This window comes from Rhinolophus sinicus, chromosome 3 (genome assembly GCF_057876585.1).
Source record: "Rhinolophus sinicus isolate RSI-liver-muscle chromosome 3, RSI-T2T, whole genome shotgun sequence".
NCBI lineage: Eukaryota > Metazoa > Chordata > Mammalia > Chiroptera > Rhinolophidae > Rhinolophus > Rhinolophus sinicus.
Window position 1 is genome coordinate 90,340,031 of NC_142503.1, and position 21,465 is coordinate 90,361,495.

General features: G+C 43.8%; 2 protein-coding genes across 3 annotated transcripts; both read left to right on the plus strand.

Annotated features, from left to right (window-relative positions):
- Positions 1-144: 144 nt before the first annotated feature.
- On the plus strand, positions 145-8,790 carry CNPY4 (canopy FGF signaling regulator 4). Of its 2 annotated transcripts, XM_019717639.3 has the most exons (7): positions 254-390; positions 663-858; positions 2,306-2,432; positions 2,528-2,624; positions 2,839-2,961; positions 3,463-3,580; positions 3,670-4,434. In XM_019717639.3, the coding sequence occupies exons 2-7, from the start codon at positions 726-728 to the stop codon at positions 3,834-3,836; spliced, it is 765 nt and encodes a 254-aa protein (XP_019573198.1). In that variant the 5' UTR covers positions 254-390; positions 663-725; the 3' UTR covers positions 3,837-4,434. The 2 variants fall into 2 exon arrangements, with proteins under 2 accessions (XP_019573199.1, XP_019573198.1); XM_019717640.3 differs by lacking the exon at positions 663-858 and having other exon boundaries at positions 145-390; positions 3,670-8,790.
- Positions 5,105-8,790, plus strand: MBLAC1 (metallo-beta-lactamase domain containing 1). Its single transcript, XM_019717638.3, has one exon. It carries the CDS (start codon positions 5,105-5,107, stop codon positions 5,918-5,920), a length of 816 nt encoding a protein of 271 aa, XP_019573197.1. The 3' UTR covers positions 5,921-8,790.
- Positions 8,791-21,465: the final 12,675 nt, after the last annotated feature.

Consider the following 21,465-nt stretch of genomic DNA (forward strand, 5'->3'; position numbering starts at 1 on the left):
CTACGTGTAAAGAGCACAGCCCCCTGCTATAATTACTTCTGTTTATCCCTTCACTATCGGGCGGCCAGGACCTTCGCGAAGCGCCACAAAACTGAGGTGGGGATGCCCTGAACGCAGAGAGGCCCCACCCCTTCTTGGGCCGGCACTGCGCACGCGCCCCCTGTGCTAGGCTAGATTAAAGTTAGCGCTGACAGCCTTGGAATTTAAAGGGCCCGCTGCCTTCCTGAAGTTGGTTTGAAGGCAAAGGGTGGTTGGTTGTGGACAGCTCTTCTGTCATGGGACCTGTGCGGTTGGGAATGCTGCTTTTCGTCTTGGCTGTGTACGGTGCTTGGGCTGGGACGCCAAAGGAGGAGGACGATGACACAGAACGCCTGCCCAGCAAATGCGAAGGTATCTGAAGGGAGTAGCCCCTGTTTGCATCCCTCTGCCCCAGTCCTTTGTCTGGGCCGGACCAGATGGACAGTGACGGGTGGGTCACTCGACCTCCTTAAAGATCCGAGGAAGGTTCTGATGGAGTTTGGCGCAAATCGAATGGGATCAAGGGAGGGAACTCATAGCGCTATCCCAAAATTATGACACTATAATTCCCATGAGACACCCAGAAAGGGCCCGCTTTTTCTGGCTGGCTTGTGACCCAATGGTTTGTGGGAATTCTCGTTCAGGGACTATCTGCGCAGGACCGCCCACTCTACTGAGCATCTTCAGTGTGTGTGTGTGTTTCCCCCATGCCACTGGACCTAAATCTGGAGAGCCTGCAGGAGCGTGGTGTGACGCTCATACCTTGTGGACATCTCTGCTCCACCCCGGCAGAGACGCTCCCAAATTACAGGTCCCACGTTCTCCTGAGGGGGTTTAGAGGTGAGTAAGTCAGCCCTTGAAGCTCATAAATAAAAGAGGAGGCCACACAGCTAGGAGAGGTTCCCCATACGTTTGAGGCTTTGCAAAGGTTGTGTACTGTATGGATTTTACAGCAGACAGCATCTTCTGTGGCTGCATGAAGTTTGAGGCCCAGCTCAGAGGGGGCACTTCAGAGCTGGACCATTGAGTGCTGTGGTTCTCTAGTTTGTTGCCTTCCTGACATTAATTTCTTCCCTGAATTCTTTTACCCTTAACCTAAATTTCAATATCAGTGTTCCTCAAGACTTGATCCCACTCTTTTGCCCCTACTTCTGTCAGTTTTTCTAAACACATACACAATCTTGTCAGTCCTTCGGTCAGTCCTTGGTTTAACACCTCTGCAGGCCTCCTGCTGTGTTCAGACTACAGCCCACATTTTTTAGGGCAGAGCGTATGCCTCTTTATTGTATGCCCCCACCTTTCTTTCATTTCCGTACCCCAACTCCCATCCCCAAAGTTCCCATGCTTAAGCCACACTGAACTTCGTAGTGGTCACTGAGCTTACCTTATCTTTTTGAACCTCTGTACCTTTGCCATTGTTTTTCCCTTTGCCTGGAATGACCCTCTCCCTTCTGTATGTGGTTCTTCAAGATCCAATTTAAATGTCACCTCCTTTGGAAGTCTTCTTTCTTATCTATCACCTCCAACCATATGGTAAGCCCTTGGAGGGAAGGAGAGTACCTGTGTCTCCCAGATCCTAGTATGGTGCCTGGCACATTTTAGGCACTTTTGTTATTTGCCTTTGTGTTTAGTTCACTTGACACTTCTGTATAGGCCACTCCCTTTCTTGGGACCTATCACATGCCAGGTCAAACGGTAGGTGCTGGAAAGACAGAGGTGGAACAGATGCAATGCTCACCTTAAGGAAATTGCAGGTTAGTAGGAAGTTAGTATGTGACCACTGAAAGAATTTTGCATTTTCTAATGAGATTATGTCTCTTGGTCTTAACCCCTAGTGTAGGGTCTTTCACACCATATTGCTGTCTATTATCTGTCCCCAACAATATTGGCAGTGTCCCATGGATAGAGATCATGGGTTTTATTGCTCTCTGTATTGCTATTGTGCATCCAGAAGGAGCTCAATAAATAACTGCAGAACAGCAGCAAAGACTAATACAGTGCTCACTGTGTGCCTGGCACTATTCAAAGGGCTTTCCATAGACTGATTTGTTTAATCCTGACCACACCCCTATGAAGAGGTACTGTTATTATCTCTATTTTAGAAGTGAAGAAACCAAAGCACAGCAGGATTGTCACACAGCTACTAAGTGGCTGAGTCAGGATTGCAATCCAGCTGGGCTGGCTCCAGAGTCTGCACTTATAACCATCATGCTCTACTGCCTTTGCTCATCTGCAGAATGAGTTGCTGGCATGTTTGTTTATTTCTCACATCCCCTTGAACATCTAGTGTGTAAGCTGCTGAGCCTGGAGCTACAGGAAGAGCTGAGTCGCACTGGCCAATCTCGAGAGGTGCTGGAGCTGGGGCAGGTGCTGGACACAGGCAAGAGGAAGAGACACGTCCCTTATAGCGTTTCGTGAGTCCTTGGTGTCCCTCCACCTTCCAACCCCCAAAGGAGCCCTGGGAACTCGTACAATATTCAGGGAGTCTTTGTTTCTCCTCTTCCCACAGAGAGACAAGGCTAGAAGAGGCCTTGGAGAATTTATGTGAGCGGATCCTGGATTACAGTGTTCATGCTGAGCGCAAGGGCTCACTGAGATATGCCAAGGTCAGACTCTTCCCCAGGGGAGGATCCTACTTCTCAGACCTGTATACTCTGGGGCCCACCTCCCCCAGCTCTCGACTGTCCCCTCCATTGTTAAGACTCCCTCATCTCACCCTCAAGAATTCACCCAAGTCTCCAGTAGTTGACAAATCTGATATGGTGGAAATGGACAGAGGTGGGTAGTGGGCTGTGCTGATCCCAAATTCCCATCTCTCAGGGGCAAAGTCAGACCATGGCAACGCTGAAAGGCCTGGTGCAGAAGGGGGTGAAGGTGGATCTGGGGATCCCTCTGGAACTGTGGGATGAGCCCAGCGTGGAGGTCACATTCCTCAAGAAGCAGGTAAGATGGGATACTGCACTGACCAAGGAGATGAGAAGGGAACCTGAAAGGGGTGCTAGACCCTAGGGAGGTCTGTCCCTGAGCAGGGAGAAGGGGCGAGAGTGAGGACTCTGTCATTAGTTGCAGGAGCATATCAAGAAGTAATAATGGATGCTAATAATATATACTACCACTTACCGAGCACCTACTAGGTCCTAAATTCAAAGCCACATACATTTCAGATGCTGCCTCATTTTACCCTCACAATAACCTTATTACCATTTCCCATTTTACAAGCAAGGAGCTGAGACTCAGAGTTTATTAATAACCTACCTGGCAGAGTAGGTGCTAGTAAATGTTTGTTGAATGAATGAGGATCACACATCTAGGAAGCCAAATTTAACCTTCTGGCTACATGCCTCTCTAAGATGGGGTGGGGAGACAGGGAATAGTGAAGAGCAAAGAGGAGGGTTTCCAAAGCCCAGCTGAGCAGATACCCTTCTGTCTCTTCTACTTGACCAGTGTGAGACGATGCTGGAGGAGTTTGAAGACGTGGTGGGAGACTGGTACTTCCATCATCAGGAGCAGCCCCTACAGCATTTTCTCTGTGAAGGTCATGTGCTTCCAGCTGCTGAAACTGGTAAGTGTGTGGGCTGGCCCTTTCCTGCCAGGTGACAACATCCCTTACCCCCAGGACACATCTAAATTGTTTCCTATTACCCAACCTAGCGTGTCTACAGGAAACTTGGACTGGAAAGGAAAAGATCACCGATGGGCAAGAGAAGACGGAAGGAAAGGAGCAAGAACAAGAGGAGAAGGAGGAGGAGGAGGAGAAAGAGGAAGAAGAGAGGACCAACACACCAGGCCACTCCAAGCATGACCCAGAGGATCTTTGACCCTTGCTTTTGATCCCCAGGAAGGGCAGGGCTCACAGAGAAGAACTCTCTGAAGGCTGAGTTCTCCCTGCCCCTGTTTTAAGGGTGATGTTGTGAGTGATCCAACCAAGAGCTTGTAGCTGTTCTTTCCCATCTGGTCTCAGGCAGGATCCTGATGGTACAGCATGGCTATGGGAAGAAAGGTGTGTACAGTACGGGAAAGCCCAACCCCAACAGATGAGCACTCTGCTTGCTGACTAGCTCCTTAATTGTAGATGTGTGTGGTGACAGTATTGAAGGCTTTCCCCTTTAAATATCTTTACTACTACCCCTCCCCCCGCCCACTAGAGGTTAGGATGGTATAGGAGTTGTGGGCTGTGGGAAGGTCACTTTGCCCGTTTTTTAGACCCAGAGAGTATTCTCTACGACATAAACGCCGCCTGCATCCAGGTTACATGCCAACGAACTAACCGAGGGGACATTGGATGAGGATGGGGTGATGTTGGTAAATTAGGTGGAGTAGATACTTTATGTACTAAGTATTAATTTCACCGAGGCCCACCACATAGTTTCACAGGTGCCAAATTTTCTATATCGCTAGTAAACTTAAAAAAATACACATCATCTGGGTCCAAAGTTTCAAAACAACTGCCGAGGACACAGCATACCTTGCTGGCCGATGTGGCAGCGCCAGGGCTGTTAGCCGCCTTCCGGTTAGAAGCGAGTAGTGCTTCGTAATGCTGCTACCGGAGGAGGCTGGAAGGGAAAACACGGACGAGGGCCGTATTTAGGCCTGGGTCAGTGCAACCCCTGTCGGCGCATGTCTGAGACTGCGCGGGGGATTCAAATTCTGTGCGTGGTGCCACCCCTGCCGCAATAATTGGATTTACGGCAGCTCGCACAGGACAAAATCCTCCCCGCCTCTCCGATTTCTGTTCTTTCCTCGGAACGAGCCAAGGCCCAAGAGAGACGATAAAACTAGGTCTAAGGTAGAGTGGCTTCGATTAGAGCGAGGGAAATGAAAAGTACATCCTCTGGAGGATGCTCAGTGGACCTACCACGCGAAAGGAGCGGGGCGAGGGCCGAAAACGCTGAAGTACAGGCGGATTAACGCGGAAGAAAGGGTCGGGCGGTACCATTTTCGGAAGGGTAGAGGGAGATACCACCTTAAAGGTGCAAGGGGTTGGCAAAGAACTGAGATTAGGAGGTGCCACGTGGCTGAGGCCGGGGGCGTGTTGGAACCCAAAGTTACTGGACAGTCGCCCACAGCCCCACGTCTGTCTCCGGCCATGAGCAATCTACTGCGGACCGAGCCGCTGCGCGGGGAGCTCCCTCTGCGAGTGTCCGGCGACCCCTACTCTGTGGTGGTTCTGCTGCAGGGCTACGCGGAGCCGGAGGGGGTTGGCGACGCGGTGCACGCCGACGGTTCTGTGACCCTTATCCTACCTGGGACCTGGGGCTCGGACTCCAGCCATCGAGAGGCCCGGTCCACGGGCGGCGAGGCGAAGACGGCCCTGGAGGAGGCAGCCCGTGGCCCCATCCTCGTGGACACTGGGGGCCCCTGGGCTCGGGAAGCGCTCCTGGGGGCCCTTGCCGGGCAGGGAGTGTCCCCCGCAGACGTGACTCTGGTGGTGGGGACCCATGGACACTCGGATCACATCGGGAACCTGGGGCTGTTTCCCGGGGCGGCCCTATTGGTCTCGCACGACTTCTGCCTCCCCGGAGGCCACTACCTCCCCCACGGGCTGGGTGAGGAACGGCCCCTGCGGCTGGGGCCGGGACTCGAGGTTTGGGCTACGCCGGGCCATGGCGGCCAGCGGGACGTGAGCGTGGTGGTGGCGGGCACGGCCCTGGGCACCGTAATGGTGGTGGGTGATGTGTTTGAACGCGATAGGGACGAAGACTCGTGGCAGGCGCTAAGTGAAGACCCGGTGGCCCAGGAGCGGAGCCGGAAGAGGGTCTTAGGTACTGCTGACGTGGTCGTGCCTGGTCACGGAGCCCCCTTCAGGGTGGTCAGGGAAGCCTGGAATCCAGAGAAAAAGGGTCCAGGGAACAGCCGGCGGGATCCCGTGGTTGTAGACAAGGAGCTGATAGTGCACGGATAAGCCCTGGAAGAGACCGGGCTCCTGTCAGGCAAGCTCCCCCCTCCCCTCAGCCAAAGAACCGACGTCCAGGACACCGGTCAGCCAGAGTCAGAGAGTCAGGGTGGCAACTACCAGCCTTTCCAGGAGGCCGATTTTCCAGCGAGGTCAGAGTGCTGCTACTACTGCTGTCACCAGTATCACTATTTTTGCAACCAAACTGGGACCAAGGACTGGATCTGCTATGTGCCACCTCTCCACGCTCCATTGATAAAATGGGAGAATGTTCTTGGGAGAGTCCTCCCAAATAAAAAATAGGGAACTACATTGAAAATCATAACTGCCCTGTTGTAACCCTGAAGCGTTAATAGTGACAATCATGCAAATGTGATCAGCAACTGCAGCACTGGCCATTGCTTATTTCTCATGGGATGCGTGTTGCTGAGAGAAGGTTCAGAGCATGGAAGTAACACCTTAGTCCTCTGACTTTCATTCATTAATTCGTTCAGTCAATGAATATTTAACAGCTGCAAGGTCTCAAGCACTGCTCTGGGTAACCGGGAAACAGCAGTGAGCAAGCTAGACAAACTCCCTGCCCCTCCTGGAGAAGAGATTCTACTGAGACAAGTAAACAATAATAATAGTAGTAAATCAAATAATTACAGGTTGTACTTAGTGATAGGAGAAAAAAGGCTGAGAAGGGGATAGAGTGCTGGGGTGGGAGAGTGGTAAGGGAAAGCCACTGGAGATGATGTTTGGTCAGAGAACTGAATGAAAAGAAAGCCAGCCATATGAGGATCTGGGAAAGGGGCCTTCAAGACACAGGAACAGCAGATATAAAAGCCCTGACACAGGGCAGCTTGACCTGCTTGAGCAGCAGGAACCCATGGGGTTGGTTGAGGGGCAGTAAATGAGGGAGCAGAGTTAGGCAGGGCCTTTATGCAGGGCCTCGTGGACCATGGTGAGGGGTTTGGATCTTTACTGAGCTAGAAACTTTTGGGTGTTGAGCAGGCTAATGACCTGGTCTCATTTATGTTTCAAAATAATTACTTGTTCTGAGTGGAAAAGGGGTAGGACTGGAGCAAGAATAGTTAGGAAGTTATTGCCGTCTTCCAGGGGAGACAAGTTGCTGGCACCTGCCCGTATCCCAGAAGTCCTATTACGACTGAGGTCCTCTTCACAACTGTCCCGGTACCCAAGCCCTCTATCCACACAGCCCAGGACTGACAGAAGCACTCAGGTGGGGTAGGTGAAGGAGAGGAGGAAGTCTACCTTGTGGATGATGAGCCGCCCTGGGTGGCTGCTGTTGGGCACGGCCAGGTTAGAGGTCATTTCCCAGGCTTCCACAAAGGCCACACAGAGGTCGGCAAAGGCAGCTCTGAGGAGCTGGTTCAGTGGGAAGATGAACCATTCTCTACCATATGCAGACTTGTAGCTGGTGTTGACCAGCTTGAGAGCCACAAGATTGCAACCGCAGCGGCCCAGATCCATGTCAGTCATCAGATAAAAAAGGATTCAAGAAAGGTGGTAAAGTGGGCCCTAGCACTGCCATGGTTTGGGGGTCCCCTGCCAGGCCCCCCAGCTCTGGGGCCACAGAGTGCAGGGAGGCCACTGGTGTGCAGGCGGAGCTCAGGGCTCAGCTGTGGGCCCGCCATTGCAGCACTATGTTCCAAGTGGTCTCCACAGCCATCAGGGGCCCCGTCTGATATGGGGCATGTAGATGCATGGGCTTTAGGGCTGGGGAGAGGAAGAGAGAGGAGAGGTCAGGGGTTATTTAGAGCTATGCACTGGGATTGTATACAAATATAAATTCCAGCCCGGACTTACTTTCCACAACATAGGTGTTCTGCTCATGACTCAGGCCTGGTCAGGGCAACACATCTCTTTGGCCCCACTGATTATCTCCAGGTTGGACGGGTCACCCAAGCTAGTCCAGTCTTGGTAATCTTGCTGGAGCTAGTGGAAAAGAGTCTAGCTTTTTTTCCTGCAAGACTGATGTGGGAGGAGGGAACCCCCTGCAGCTGGGGCCACCAAATGGGGACAGAATGAAGCTAAACAGTAGGGGGCAGAAGTGAGCAGTTAAGAGAAACAGACCTGAGGACAAGTTTGAGCCTTCAAAGTCAGATCTACAGCTTAACTCATCAACTTCTCTCCTGCCTAAGCTATTTTGTATTTTCAGCACCTTGCAGCAGGAGGAGGCCTGAATGGATACAAACACTGGTGGAAATGATCCATTAGAGAGAAGCAGTGAGGACAGTGTGGAGAGAGGGTTGATAACAGGGAAAGCAGTGCTTAAGATACTGTGAGGTTGGGCCTAGAATGTACTCTTACAAGTTTCTTTCAAGCTTTTTTCTTCCTTTCTTTCTTTCGTTCGTTTCTTTTTTTCTTTTCTTTCTTTCTGAAAACTCAGGAAAACTTGACCTATATGATAGATTCCTCTAATCGCAAATATTCGATGCCTTCACATTGCCTGCAGAATAACCCAAACTTTCTCTCCTAGTCCTTTTCAAGTCAAGTCTGCTCCAGTTTGCCTGGACCGCCTGCTGCCTTCCACACAAGCCAGCATCCTCCTTCTCTCCTCCAGGCCTTTCATCCTTTTCTCCCCTGCCGTCTTCTCTCTCTTCTCCATCCTAACCATCCAGGCTCAGCTCACCTCATCACTTACGGAAAACCTACCCTGATTTGTCTAACCCTACTTTAAATTCTTGTAATGCATTCTCTGTATTAGTCTCTTAGCATTAGATAATGCCTGGTGGTCATTTTTTTCTGGAAATGTCCTCTCTTCACGGTCCCCCTTGAGAGCAGAATTTATGCAAGATACTTCTCTGAATGCTCCAGAGCTCAGTGTTTCGTCTATAAATGCCATGAAATAAATACATGCTGTGTCTGGTCTACCTAGTTTTCTGTTACCTGTGGCCCAGTTCTGACTCCTTGTCCAGGACTCAGGTGTCTGTCCCTGCCCATCCTCTGAGAAGTTCCAACATCCTGTCCACTTTGCAAACAAAGGGGTGTTTTCCAAAGCCCACTCTGTTCACCTCTTTCTTTGTGAGGCTCCAAGTGTCCTACCCTCTCCTGCCATGGCCACTCACAGGGCACAGTGTCATGCATATACTTCCTCCACTGCCATAGCATGGAGTCCCGCATCACGTGGACCACATGGCCAACCAGGCAGCCAAGGATGTTGTCAACAGTGGAGAAGTAACAGCTGGAGCGGGACAGCAAGTGCCCCATATCTCAGTGGGAGAAGCCAAAGGGTTTGGGGGCCAGAAACCCAGGGTGGAATGGGTTCGAGGTGCCAGGGCTACAGAAAAGGAGTAAAATGTAATAGGCTAAATAGTAAAAAGCTAAAAATTATTACCTGTGCTGGGCGCATGTACAATAACTGTCCTCTTAAAAATAGATAAGAAAATTAAGTGAAGTGAGTTAGTAAATGTCAGAGCAAGCATGTGAATCCCTTAACTAAACTATGGAGAAGCTAATCCCAGTTATAGACATAACCCTCCAGGTCGGCTAATCCCAGTTATAGACATAACCCTCCACCCCACACCAACCCAGGTGAGCCACCACTATGCACTCACTCAAGCTGCTCCTTTTCTTGTCTGCCATCTGGCTCTGGATCAGAGCAGGCCCTGAAGGAGAACTTGGCCCTCACATTCCTAGAGAGATAAATGTCTGATAGGAATGAAGACTTGGTGAGGGGCTGAAAGCTTGAGTTTATGTAAGAGACATTATTCATAATTTTAACTATGCCTATATTTAAAAAAGATTCCAAGTGGCTACCATAGATATATGTATACAATATAGCATAATTAAAATAAAAGTTAAAAGGAAGACTAGAGACCAGGTATAAGGTGAAGATAGTTTTACCAAGGACTTAAGAATTTTTTCGGGATTCTTCCAAAAACTAAACACTGCATTTGGCCCTAAACTTCCAAGCAACACACAGGCAGTGGGTTTTGTAGTTTTGCTGTTCTAGTAATAGGAAACATAAGAGCTTGCTTGGAGAGAGGTTTTTTTCTTGAGTTCACATTTGAAAAGAATCAGAGAGTGGATGAACACTCAGACAAAAGTATGATGACTGGAAACAACCAGACAGTTATGAATATGCTTTAAAAATCGTCCAAAGAATGAATGGTGGATCAATCAGCTTTATTGTACAACAAATGACCCCCAAAACTAGTGGCTTAAAACCACATTTATTATTTCTTACAAACCTTGATTCTTCTGGCCTGCCTTGGCTGCAGCTGAGTGGCCTAGGATGGCTTCACTCACCCATCAGGAGCTTTACCTGGAATTAGAGGGTTGACTGGGGCGTCTCTACATGTTTCCTCAATCTCCGATAGGCTGGCTCGATCTTGTTCACATGCTGCCAGAGGTGTTCCCAGTGCTACAGCAGAAGCCCCAAGGCCACCTGCACTTGAGGTCTAGGTTCAGAAATTGCACAATATCACTCACACCACGTTGTGTTGGTCAAAGCAACCAGCCCAGATTCAGGAATGAGGAAATCGCCTCCACCTCTTGATAGAAGGAGCTGTAAAGAATTTATGCTCATTTTCTCAGTTGCAATATATCACAACAGCTGTGTGCATAAACTGATGATGCTAAAAGTTCACCATTTCCTGTGTTAGGTAAGTCTTGACCACAATCCTCTTATGCCTTCTCCCATTCCCTGAAGTAGCGGTCAGTCACACCACACCATTCCCTCGTCACTCCCAGAAGGGGGCAGCTCTTCTTACTTCACAGAGAAAGCCGACCATTGTCCCAGCTATCTCTGCTACAAGTCCCTTATCAGAAAACTCAGCATCTGTATCCAGCGTCACCTTCAGAAGAGGAGCAGTCCCTCTCCCACCCTGACCGGACGTTTTATATCCTCACTGAGTCCTCTTCATCATGTCCCGCTCACTGTCTTCTTCAGTCTGGCTCCCACATTGACCACTCCACTAAAAGGCTCTGGACGGTGTTGCTCACGAACGTCATAATCGCCAAATCCATGGACACTTAGTGCTCATTTCACTTGCTCACTCAGCAGCACGGAACATTCCTTCTTGAAACCTGCATTTCCCCTCTTGGATCCCTTGACTACATACCGCTCTGTTCTCCACCCACTGCCCACTTCCCTCTCAGTCCGTTCTGAGCGCTCCTTTGCTACTCACACACCTTAAATAGTCTAATTTTTTGTTGTTGTTCTTAAATACTAATTGGTCAGGAAAACATTTCAAAAATAAAAGGTACAAAGAATAACAATGCAACCAACACCTGTGTAGTCACCACCCAGTTTAAGAAAGATACATTGTCATTACTTTGAAGTCTCCTTCATGTTTTTCTTCAGTCCCATCGCTTTCCTGGCCCCTCAGAGGAAACTACTATCTTGAGTGGGGTGTTTACCATTTCCCTGAAGTTTTTTGTAGTCTGACCATATTTGCATTTCTACACAAGGATTGTTTTTGTATGTTTTCAACTTTATGTAACTAAAATCATACTGTAAATATTCTTACACAACTTGCTTCTCTTTCACTCAATATTATGATTCAGAGATTTATTTATTGTGGATAGCTGTAATTCATTTTCACATGTGTAGTATTCAATTTTATGAAAAACCATATAATGTTGGGGAAACTGAATATCCACATGCAAAAGAATGAAATTGGACCTCTATACCGTACACAAAAGTTAACTCGAAGTGGATAAAAGACTTAAATGGAAGACCTGAAACCATAAAATTAGGGGAAATCATAGTGACAAAGCAAAGCTTGACATTCGTCTGGGTCATGACACCAAAAGGAAAGACATAAACGCAAACATAAATAAGTGGGACTATATCAAACTAAAAAGCATCTGCACAGCAAAGAAAACAATCAATGAAATGAAAAGGGAATCTACGAGACCGCAGAAAATATCTGCAAACCGTATATCTGACAAGCAGTTAATATTCAAAATATATAAGAGAATCATATAACTCAATAGGTAGAAAAAAACCCCAATTTAAATTTTGACAAAGGTCTGGAAAAATGGCGGCGTGAGGTGAGCCTCTGTAAAGCTCCCCTGGAATTTACAAAGAATCGAACAACAAAAACTCCACAAAGGACTCCCTGCACAGCAGACAGGCAAGACGAAGAGGCCCACTACCGACTGAAATCACCTACAGGTGGGAGATTCGCGCGAGTGGAGGGAGGAGGAAAGGGAGAAGTGCGCGGAGATGGAGCCGCGCGGGCGCAGGACGCAGACCTCGCTCAGTGCGCCGAGCTCGCTGCTTCCCGGAACTACCGCAGCTGCGGGAGAGGGAAGAACTCGGACTGCTAGGGCTCCGCCAGGGCTCCACAGGGCTGAGGGGACAGCATATAACATGGCTGAACCCGACGCTCACGGCAGAGACCTCGGAGAAAAGACTGAGGGAAAAAGGCTGAAAACGGTGGTTTAAGCCCGCACTGCCGAGCAGAGAACGGAGCCTTAGGCACAGAGACTAGCCACCCCCTCCCTCCCCTCCCAGAGCTCGCCCCGCCCCCACCTGCCCGGTGCTAGAAGCGAAACAGTAGCAGTGTCAGATCTAAACAACAGAAAATTTGCTGTTTTGAAAACTGTGGACCGCAAACACAAATTCACAGCCCAACTAGTTCCGGCAAAGGGGAGAGAGCTGTGGAAGCAGGACCGGCTGTGGTGGTGGTCGCCGCCATTGCTCTGGGCCACCTCTCACAACTCACCCCAACCCTGACCCCAACTATCTGGGCGGATCCCTGCAGGAGTAAACAAAACTGCTGAAACATATAGGCTCTGAATCGGGAGCTGGAAGAGCTTTGGAACATCAAAAGCTCTCCGCATACCCACCGGGACACTGCGCCCTGTGACCTAGACGAACTATTAACAGAGGAGAAGCCCGTCCCCCAGGGAATACCCCCATTGTGTGAGAAGTTGGAATAGTGCAGAGAAAACATAGCACTACCGTGTGGGAGAAGAAAAATAAGTTGCAGTTGGAGAAATAATAAAACATTCTACCAACAAGTACTGGCAAACAAAAGAAAGACCGCTTTCTATCAACCTGTTGCAGAAGTCACTCCTGTAGATGTCTAGGAAGAGAAATAGTAAACCAGTAATCGCCATGAATAACCAAGGCAACAAGATAGCTCAGAAAGAAAGTGAAAAATCTCCAGAGAAGGCACTTAAAGATACAGAAATATGTGACTTAAATGACAGAGAATTCAAGATTGCAGTTCTGAAAAAACTCAACAAGATACAAGAAAACACAGATAAGCAGTTAAATGAGCTCAGAAACTCAATCAAAGAATAGCATGAGCATTTTACGAAAGAGATTGAAATCTTAAAAAAGAACCAAATAGAATTTCTGGAACTCAATAGAAGAAATTAAGAATGAAATAACCAGCTTAGGTAGTAGAGTTGATCAGATGGAGCAAAGAATCAGTGACATCGAAGATAGAAACCTGGAAATTACACAGATAGAAGAAGAAAGAGACTTGAGACTTAAAAGAAATGAAAGAACTCTACAAGAACTTTCTGACTCCATCAGAAAGAGCAATATAAGAATAATGGGCATACCAGAAGGAGAAGAAAGAGAGAAGGGAACAGAGAATATATTCAAACAAATTGTCGATGAGAACTTCCCAAATTTGTGGACAGAACTGGACCCTCGAATCCAAGAAGCAAATAGAACACCTAGTTACCTCAATCCCAACAGGCCTTCTCCAAGGCACATTGTATTGAAGCTGTCTAAAATCAACGACAAAGAAAGAATCCTCAAGGCAGCCAGGGAAAAGAAGACGGTAACTTACAAAGGAAAGCCCATTAGATTATCATCAGATTTTTCTGCAGAAACTCTACAAGCCAGGAGGGAGTGGAACCAAATATTCAAACTATTGAAAGAGAGAAATCATGAGCCAAGAATAATATATCCAGCAAAGATATCCTTTAGATATGCAGGAGGAATAAAGACCTTTCCAGACATACAGAAGCTGAGGGAATTTTCTAATACATGACCTGCACTACAAGAAATACTAAAGGAGGCTATTCGACCGCCATCAACAGGGACAATTTGTGGCAACCACAACTCAAAAAGGGGGAGAGTAAAGGCCTGAACCGGAATATGGGAATGGAGAAAGTAAGCGTGCTGAAGAAAAGGAATACTCTAATTATCAAACTTTCTTTTACATAAACTTAAGGGTAACCACTCAAAAAAAAAAAAAAAATCCAGAACTGAAATATATACTGAAATAAAAGAAGAAACAGAGGTAAACATCATAGAATACCACCACACAGAAATAATAGACAACAACAAAAAGGCAAAAAAACAATGGAGACACAGCCTTACCAGGAAAGTAAAGATACAATGACAGGAAATCCTCACATATCAATAATCTCCCTAAATGTAAATGGACTGAACTCACCAATAAAAAGGCACAGAGTAGCAGATTGGATAAAAAAACTAAACCCAACCATATGCTGTCTCCAAGAGACACATCTCAGCTACAAGGACAAGCATAGACTCAAAGTGAAAGGGTGGAAATTGACACTCCAAGCAAACGGTACCCAGAGAAAATCAGGTGTAGCCATATTGATATCAAATGAAACAGACTTCAAGGTGAAAAAGATAACAAGAGACAAAGATGGACATTTCATAATGGTGAAGGGGACTGTACAACAAGAAGACATAACAGTCATCAATATTTATGCCCCCAATCAGGGAGCACCGAAATACACCAAGCAACTACTAACAGAACTAAAGGGAGAAATTGACCAAAACACCATTATACTAGGGGACTTAAATACATCATTGACAGCTATGGATAGATCATCCAAACAGAAAATAAATAACGAAATAGTAGCCCTAAATGACACATTAGATGAAATGGACATAATTGACATTTATAGAGCACTTCATCCTAAAACATCAGACTACACATTCTTTTCTAGTGTACATGGAACATTCTCAAGGATAGACCATATATTGGGACATAAAATCAGTCTCAACAAATTTAAGAAGATTGAAATCATACCATGCATATTCTCTGATCACAAGGCTTTGAAATTGGATATCAACTGTAAAAAGAAAGTGGGAGAAAACACACATACATGGAGATTAAACAACATACTTTTAAAGAAGGACTGGGTCAAAGAAGAAGTTAGAGGAGAGATCAAAAGATACATAGAAACAAATGACAATGAAAATATGTCCTACCAAAATTTTTGGGATGCAGCGAAAGCAGTTTTAAGAGGGAAATTTATCTCATTACAGGCCTGTCTCAAGAAACAAGAAAACTCCCAAATAAATAACCTCATGTTACGCCTTAAAGAACTAGAAAAAGAAGAACAAGTAAAACCCAAGGTCAGCAGAAGAAAAGAAATAACAAAAATTAGAGCAGAACTAAATGAAATAGAGAACAAAAAGACAATAGAAAAAATTAATGTGACAAAGAGCTGGTTCTTTGAAAAGATTAACAAAATTGACAAACCCTTGGCTAGACTTACTAAGATAAAAAGAGAGAAGACACTGATTAACAAAATCAGAAACGTAAAAGGGGAAGTTATCACGGACACCACAGAAATACAAAGGATCATCCAAGAATACTATGAAGGACTATATGCCACCAAATTCAACAACCTAGAAGAAATGGACAAGTTCTTAGAAACATATAGCCTTCCAAGCCTGAACCATGAAGAACTGGAAAATCTAAACAGACCGATCACCAGTAATGAAATTGAATCAGTTATCCAAAACCTTCCCAAAAGCGAAAGTCCGGGACCAGATGGCTTCACTAGTGAATTCTACCAAACCTTCAAAGAGGATCTAATACCAATCTTGCACAAACTCTTCCAAAAAATTGAAGAAGAGACAGTACTCCCTAACTCATTCTATGAGGCCAACATTACCCTGATACCAAAACCTGGTAAGGACAGCACAAAAAAAGAAAACTACAGACCAATATCTCTGATGAATACCGATGCAAAATCGTAAATAAAATTCTAGCAAATCAATTACAACAATGCATTAAAAAGATTATTCATCACAACCAAGTGGGGTTCATCCCCGGGGCACAAGGATGGTTCAACATACGCAAATCCATCAATGTGATACATCACATAAACAAAATAAAGGACAAAAATCATATGATTATATCAATTGATGCAGAAAAAGCATTTGACAAGATACAACATCCATTTATGATTAAAACACTTAATAAAATGGGTATAGAAGGAAAATACCTTAAAATAATAAAGGCCATATATGACAAGCCCTTGGCTAATCTCATAATTAATGGAGAAAAACTGAAGCCCTTTGCTCTACGTTCAGGAACACGACAGGGATGTCCCCTATCACCTCTGCTTTTAAACATAGTGTTGGAAGTCCTTGCCAGAGCAATCAGGCAAGAGAAAGAAATAAAAGGCATCTAAATTGGGAATGAAGAAGTTAAATTATCACTCTTTGCAGATGACATGATGCTATATATAGAAAACCCTAAAGACTCCACCAAAAAGCTATTAGAAACAATCAACGAATACAGTAAAGTTGCCGTCTACAAAATCAACGTACAAAAGTCCATTACTTTCCTATATACTAACAATGAAATCTCAGAAAAAGAAATACAAAAAACAATTCCTTTTGCAATTGCAGCAAAAAGAATAAAATACCTAGGAATAAACTTAACCAAGGATGTGAAAGACCTATATGCTGAAAACTGTAAGACATTTTTGAAAGAAATTGAAGAAGACACAAAGAAATGGAAAGACATTCCGTGCTCATGGATTGGAAGAATCAACATAGTTAAAATGGCCATATTACCCAAAGCAATATACAGATTTAATGCAATCCCCATCGAACTCCCAATGGCATTTTTTAAAGAAATAGAACAAAAAATCATCAGATTTGTTTGGAACCACAAAAGACCCCGAATAGCCAAAGCAATCTTAAGAAAAAGAACAATAATGGAGGTATCACACTTCTTGACTTTAGCTTGTACTACAACGCTACAATCATCAAAACAGCATGGTATTGGCAGTAAAACAGACACATAGACCAATGGAATAGAATTGAGAGCCCAGAAATAAAACCACATAAATATGGACAGATAATTTTTGACAAAGAAGCTAAAAACATACAATGGAACAAAGACAGCCTCTTCAATAAATGGTGCTGGGAGAATTGGATAGCCACGTGCAAAAGAATGAAACTTGACTGCTATTTGTCACCATGTACCAAAGTTAATTCAAAATGGATCAAAGACTTAAGCATAAGACCTGACACAATAAACTGCATAGAAGAAAACATAGGTACTAAACTTATGGACCTTGGGTTCAAAGAGCATTTTATGAACTTGACTCCAAAGGCAATGGAAGTAAAAGCTAAAATAAATGAATGGGACTATATGAAACTTAAAAGCTTCTGCACAGCAAAAGAAACCATCGACAAAATAAAGAGCCAACCAACTGAACGGGAGAAGATTTTTGCAAACAGTGCCTCTGATATGGGGCTAATATCCAAAATATACAAGGAACTCATGAAACTTAACAACAAAAAAACAAACAACCCAATTGAAAAACGAGCAGAGGACCTGAAGAGACATTTCTCCAAAGAGGACATACAAATGGCAAATAGACATATGAAAAAATGCTCAACATCACTAATCATCAGAGAAATGCAAATCAAAACCACAATGAGATATCACCTCACCCCAGTCAGAATGGCTGTCATCAACAAGACAAATAGTAACAAATGTTGGAGAGGCTGTGGAGAAAAAGGAACCCTCATACACTGTTGGTGGGAATGCAGACTGGTGCAGCCGTTATGGAAGGTAGTGTGGAGGTTCCTCAAAAAATTACGAATAGAATTGCCATATGACCCAGCAATCCCTCTCCTGGGTATCTACCCAAAAAATCTGAAAACATTTAGAGATAAAGACACGTGTGCTCCAATGTTCATTGCAGCTTTGTTTACGGTGGCCAAGACATGGAAACAACCAAAATGTCCTTCAATAGATGAATGGATAAAGAAGTTGTGGTATATATACACAATGGAATACTATTCGGCAGTAAGAAAAGATGATACAGGAACATTTGCGACAACATGGATGGATCTTGAGAGAGTAATGCTGAGCGAAACAAGTCAGACAGAAAAAGCAGAGAACCATGTGATTTCACTGATATGTGGTATATAAACCAAAAACAACAAAAGAACAAGACAAACAAATGAGAAACAGAAACTCATAGACACAGACAATAATTTAGTGGTTGCCAGAGGGTAAGGGGGGCGGGGGTGGGTGGGAGATGAGGGTAAGGGGGATCGAATATATGGTGATGGAAGGAGAACTGACTCTGGGTGATGAAGACACAATGGGATTTATAGATGATGTAATACAGAATTGTACACCTGAAATCTATGTAATTTTACTAACAATTGTCACCCCAATAAATTTAATAAAATTAAATTAAAAAAGAAAAGAAAAAGAAAAAATTGGCAAAGGACCTAAGTAGGCATTTTTCCAAAGAAGACCTACAAATGGCCAACAGTTATATGAAAAGATGCTCAATATCACTAACAATCAGGGAAATACAAATTAAAACCAGAGCTATCACTTCACACCTACCAGGATGGCTATCATCAAGACAAAAACCCACGAGATAACAGGTATTGGCAAGGGAGTGAATGAAAGAGAAACCTTGTGCACTGTTGGTGGGGATGTAAATTGGTACAGCCATTAGGAAAACAGTACGGAGTTTCCTCAAACAATTAACAATAGAACTACCATATGATCCAGTATTCCCACTTCTGGATAAATATCCAAAGGAAATGAAACCAGTATCTCAAAGAGATATCTGCACTCCCAAGTTCATTGCACATTATTTACAATAGCCAAGGTATGGAAATAACCTTGGTGTTCATTGACAGCTGAATGGCTAAGGAAAATGTGAGATGTACGTGTATGTGTACATAAGCACAAACACGTACAGGAATATCATTCAGCCCTAAAGAAGAAAATCCTTCCATTTTTGACACCATGAATGGTACATTTTCTTTCTTTCTTTTACCAAGGATGAATTTATATTAACACATCACTATTACCTAAAGACTACCCTAAGGTTCACTATGGTGCTGTGCATTCTATTGGTTTTGACAAATCTATAATGATATATATATATATATATATATATATATATATATATATATATATATATGTGTGTGTGTGTGTGTGTGTACACACATATATATTATATAATAAATATAAATGATATAATATATATATTATATATAATACATGTAGTATATATAATATAATAAATATAAATAATATATAATATATAATAATACCATGTGGAGTATTTGCACTGCCCTAAAAATCCTCTGTGCTCTGCCTATTCATTTCTGCCCACAATCACCTCCTGCCCCTGGAACCATTGCTCTTTTTATTGTCCCCGTAGTTTTGCCTTTTCAGAATGTCATATAGTTAGAGTCAAACTGCATACAGCTTTTTCAGATTGGCTTCTTCCACTTAAACATACATTGAAGATTGCTCCATATGTTTTTCATGGCTTGATAACTCATTTCTTTCAGTGCTGAATAATATTCCATTGTTCAGATGTGCCACAGTTTATTAATATTTACACATGAAGGACAACGTATTTGCTTCCCCATCGTGGAAATTATAAATAAAGCTGCTACAAACATCAACGTGCAGGTGTCTGAATGGACATAAGTTTTCAACTCTTTTGGATAAATACCAAGGAGCGTGATAACTGGATCTTATGGTAGAGTATGTTCAGTTTTGTAAAAACCGCCAAATGTCTACTAAAGTGGCTGTACCTTTTTGTATTCCCACCAGCAATGTGTGAGAGATCCTGTTGCTCCATATCCTTGTCAGGATTTGGTGTTGTTAGTGTTCTAGATTTTGGTTTTCTAATACAAGGTCAGATATTAAGTTCCCAAACTCATCCTAGAAAAAGTGCTACCTACCTCATTGCTGAATATCACTACGGTCCCTTTCGAAGTACTCCCTTTGGGAAGCTATGCACCAATGCCATTACCTAGTCCACTCTTCAAAGCAATTTTGGAACTCTTTCTGAAATGGCCATCAGAGCTGTCGTATTACCATTGATGTCCTGAATGTCACCAAAATGTCTTTCTTTCAATATTTCCTTTATCCTTGGGTAAAGAAAGAAGTCATTGGGGGCCAGATCAGGTGAGTAGGGAGGGTATTCCAATACAGTTATTTGTTTACTGGCTAAAACTCTCTCACAGACAGTGCCATGTGAGCTGGTGCATTGTCATGATGCAAGAGCCATGAATTGTTGGTGAAAGTTTCAGTTCGTCTAACTTTTTCACACAGCCTTTTCAGCACTTCCAAATAGTAAACTTGGTTAACTGTTTCTCCAGTTGGTACACATTTATAATGAATAATCCCTCTGATATCAAAAAAGGTTAGCAACATCATTGCAACAATTCACGAACTTAATTATCAATGTCATAGATGTGTCACAGTAACTTGTTTTAATTTGCATTTCCCTGGTGACATGTAATGTGGAGCATCATTTTATATATTTATTTGCCGTCTGTATGTCTTCTTTGGTGAAGTATCTGTTAAGGTCTTTAGCCTATTTTTAAAACTGGATTGTATTCTTATTGTTGAGTTTTAAGAGTTCTTTGTGTATTTTGGATAACAGTAGCTTTATTATTCTGCAAATATTTTGCAAATATTTTCTTTCAGGCTGTGACTTATCTTCTAATTCTCTTGACATTGTTGTAGAACAGAATTTTTTAATTTTAGTGAAGTACAGCTTATCAATTATTTCTTTCGTGGATGATATCTTTGATGTATCTAAAAGGTATCATCATACCCAAGGTCATCTAGGAGTTCTCCTATGTTATCTTCTAAGAGTTTTATAGTTTTGTGGTTTACATTTACTTCTATGATCCATTATGAGTTAATTATTTTGTGAAGAGTGTAAGGTCTGTGTCTACATTCTTTTTTTCCTTTCCTTTCTTTGTTTTCTTTTCTTTCTTTTACATTTGACTGTCCAGTTCCTCTGGTACCATTTGTTGAAGAGACTATCTTTGTTCCATTGTATTTCCTTTGCTCCTTTGTCAAAGCTCAGTTAACTATATTTATGGAAACATATTTCTGGCATCTCCTTTTTGTTCCATTGATCTATTTGTCTATTCATTCACTGATACCACTCTGTTTTGTTTACTGTAGCTTTATAGTAAGTCTCTAGGGTCAGTCCTCCAACTTTCTTCTTCTCCTTCAATATTCTATTGGCTACTCTGGGTCTATTGCCTATCCATATAAATTTTAGAATAAGTTTGTCAATGTCCATAAAATAACTTGCTGGGATTTTGATTGGGATTGCATTGAATTTATAGATAAATACTGACATCTTGGCAATATTGAGTCTTCCTACCCACATACATGAAATAGCTCGCCATTTATTTCATTCTTTTATTTTGTTCATCAGAATTTTATAATTTTTCTTTTATAGACCTTGTATATATTTTGTTTGATTTTAACTATTTCATTTTTCGGGGGTACTAATATCAATGGTATTGTGTTTTAAATTTCAAATTCTACTTGTTC

Excerpts from the sequence above, each read along its gene's own strand:
- MBLAC1 (XM_019717638.3), top strand. The coding sequence starts at position 5,105 with ATGAGCAATCTACTGCGGACCGAGCCGCTGCGCGGGGAGCTCCCTCTG.
- CNPY4 (XM_019717639.3), top strand. The coding sequence starts at position 726 with ATGCCACTGGACCTAAATCTGGAGAGCCTGCAGGAGCGTGGTGTGACG. Across the intron at positions 2,962-3,462 it reads TCACATTCCTCAAGAAGCAG|TGTGAGACGATGCTGGAGGA; the intron begins GTAAGATGGGAT and ends CTACTTGACCAG. Across the intron at positions 3,581-3,669 it reads GCTTCCAGCTGCTGAAACTG|CGTGTCTACAGGAAACTTGG; the intron begins GTAAGTGTGTGG and ends TACCCAACCTAG.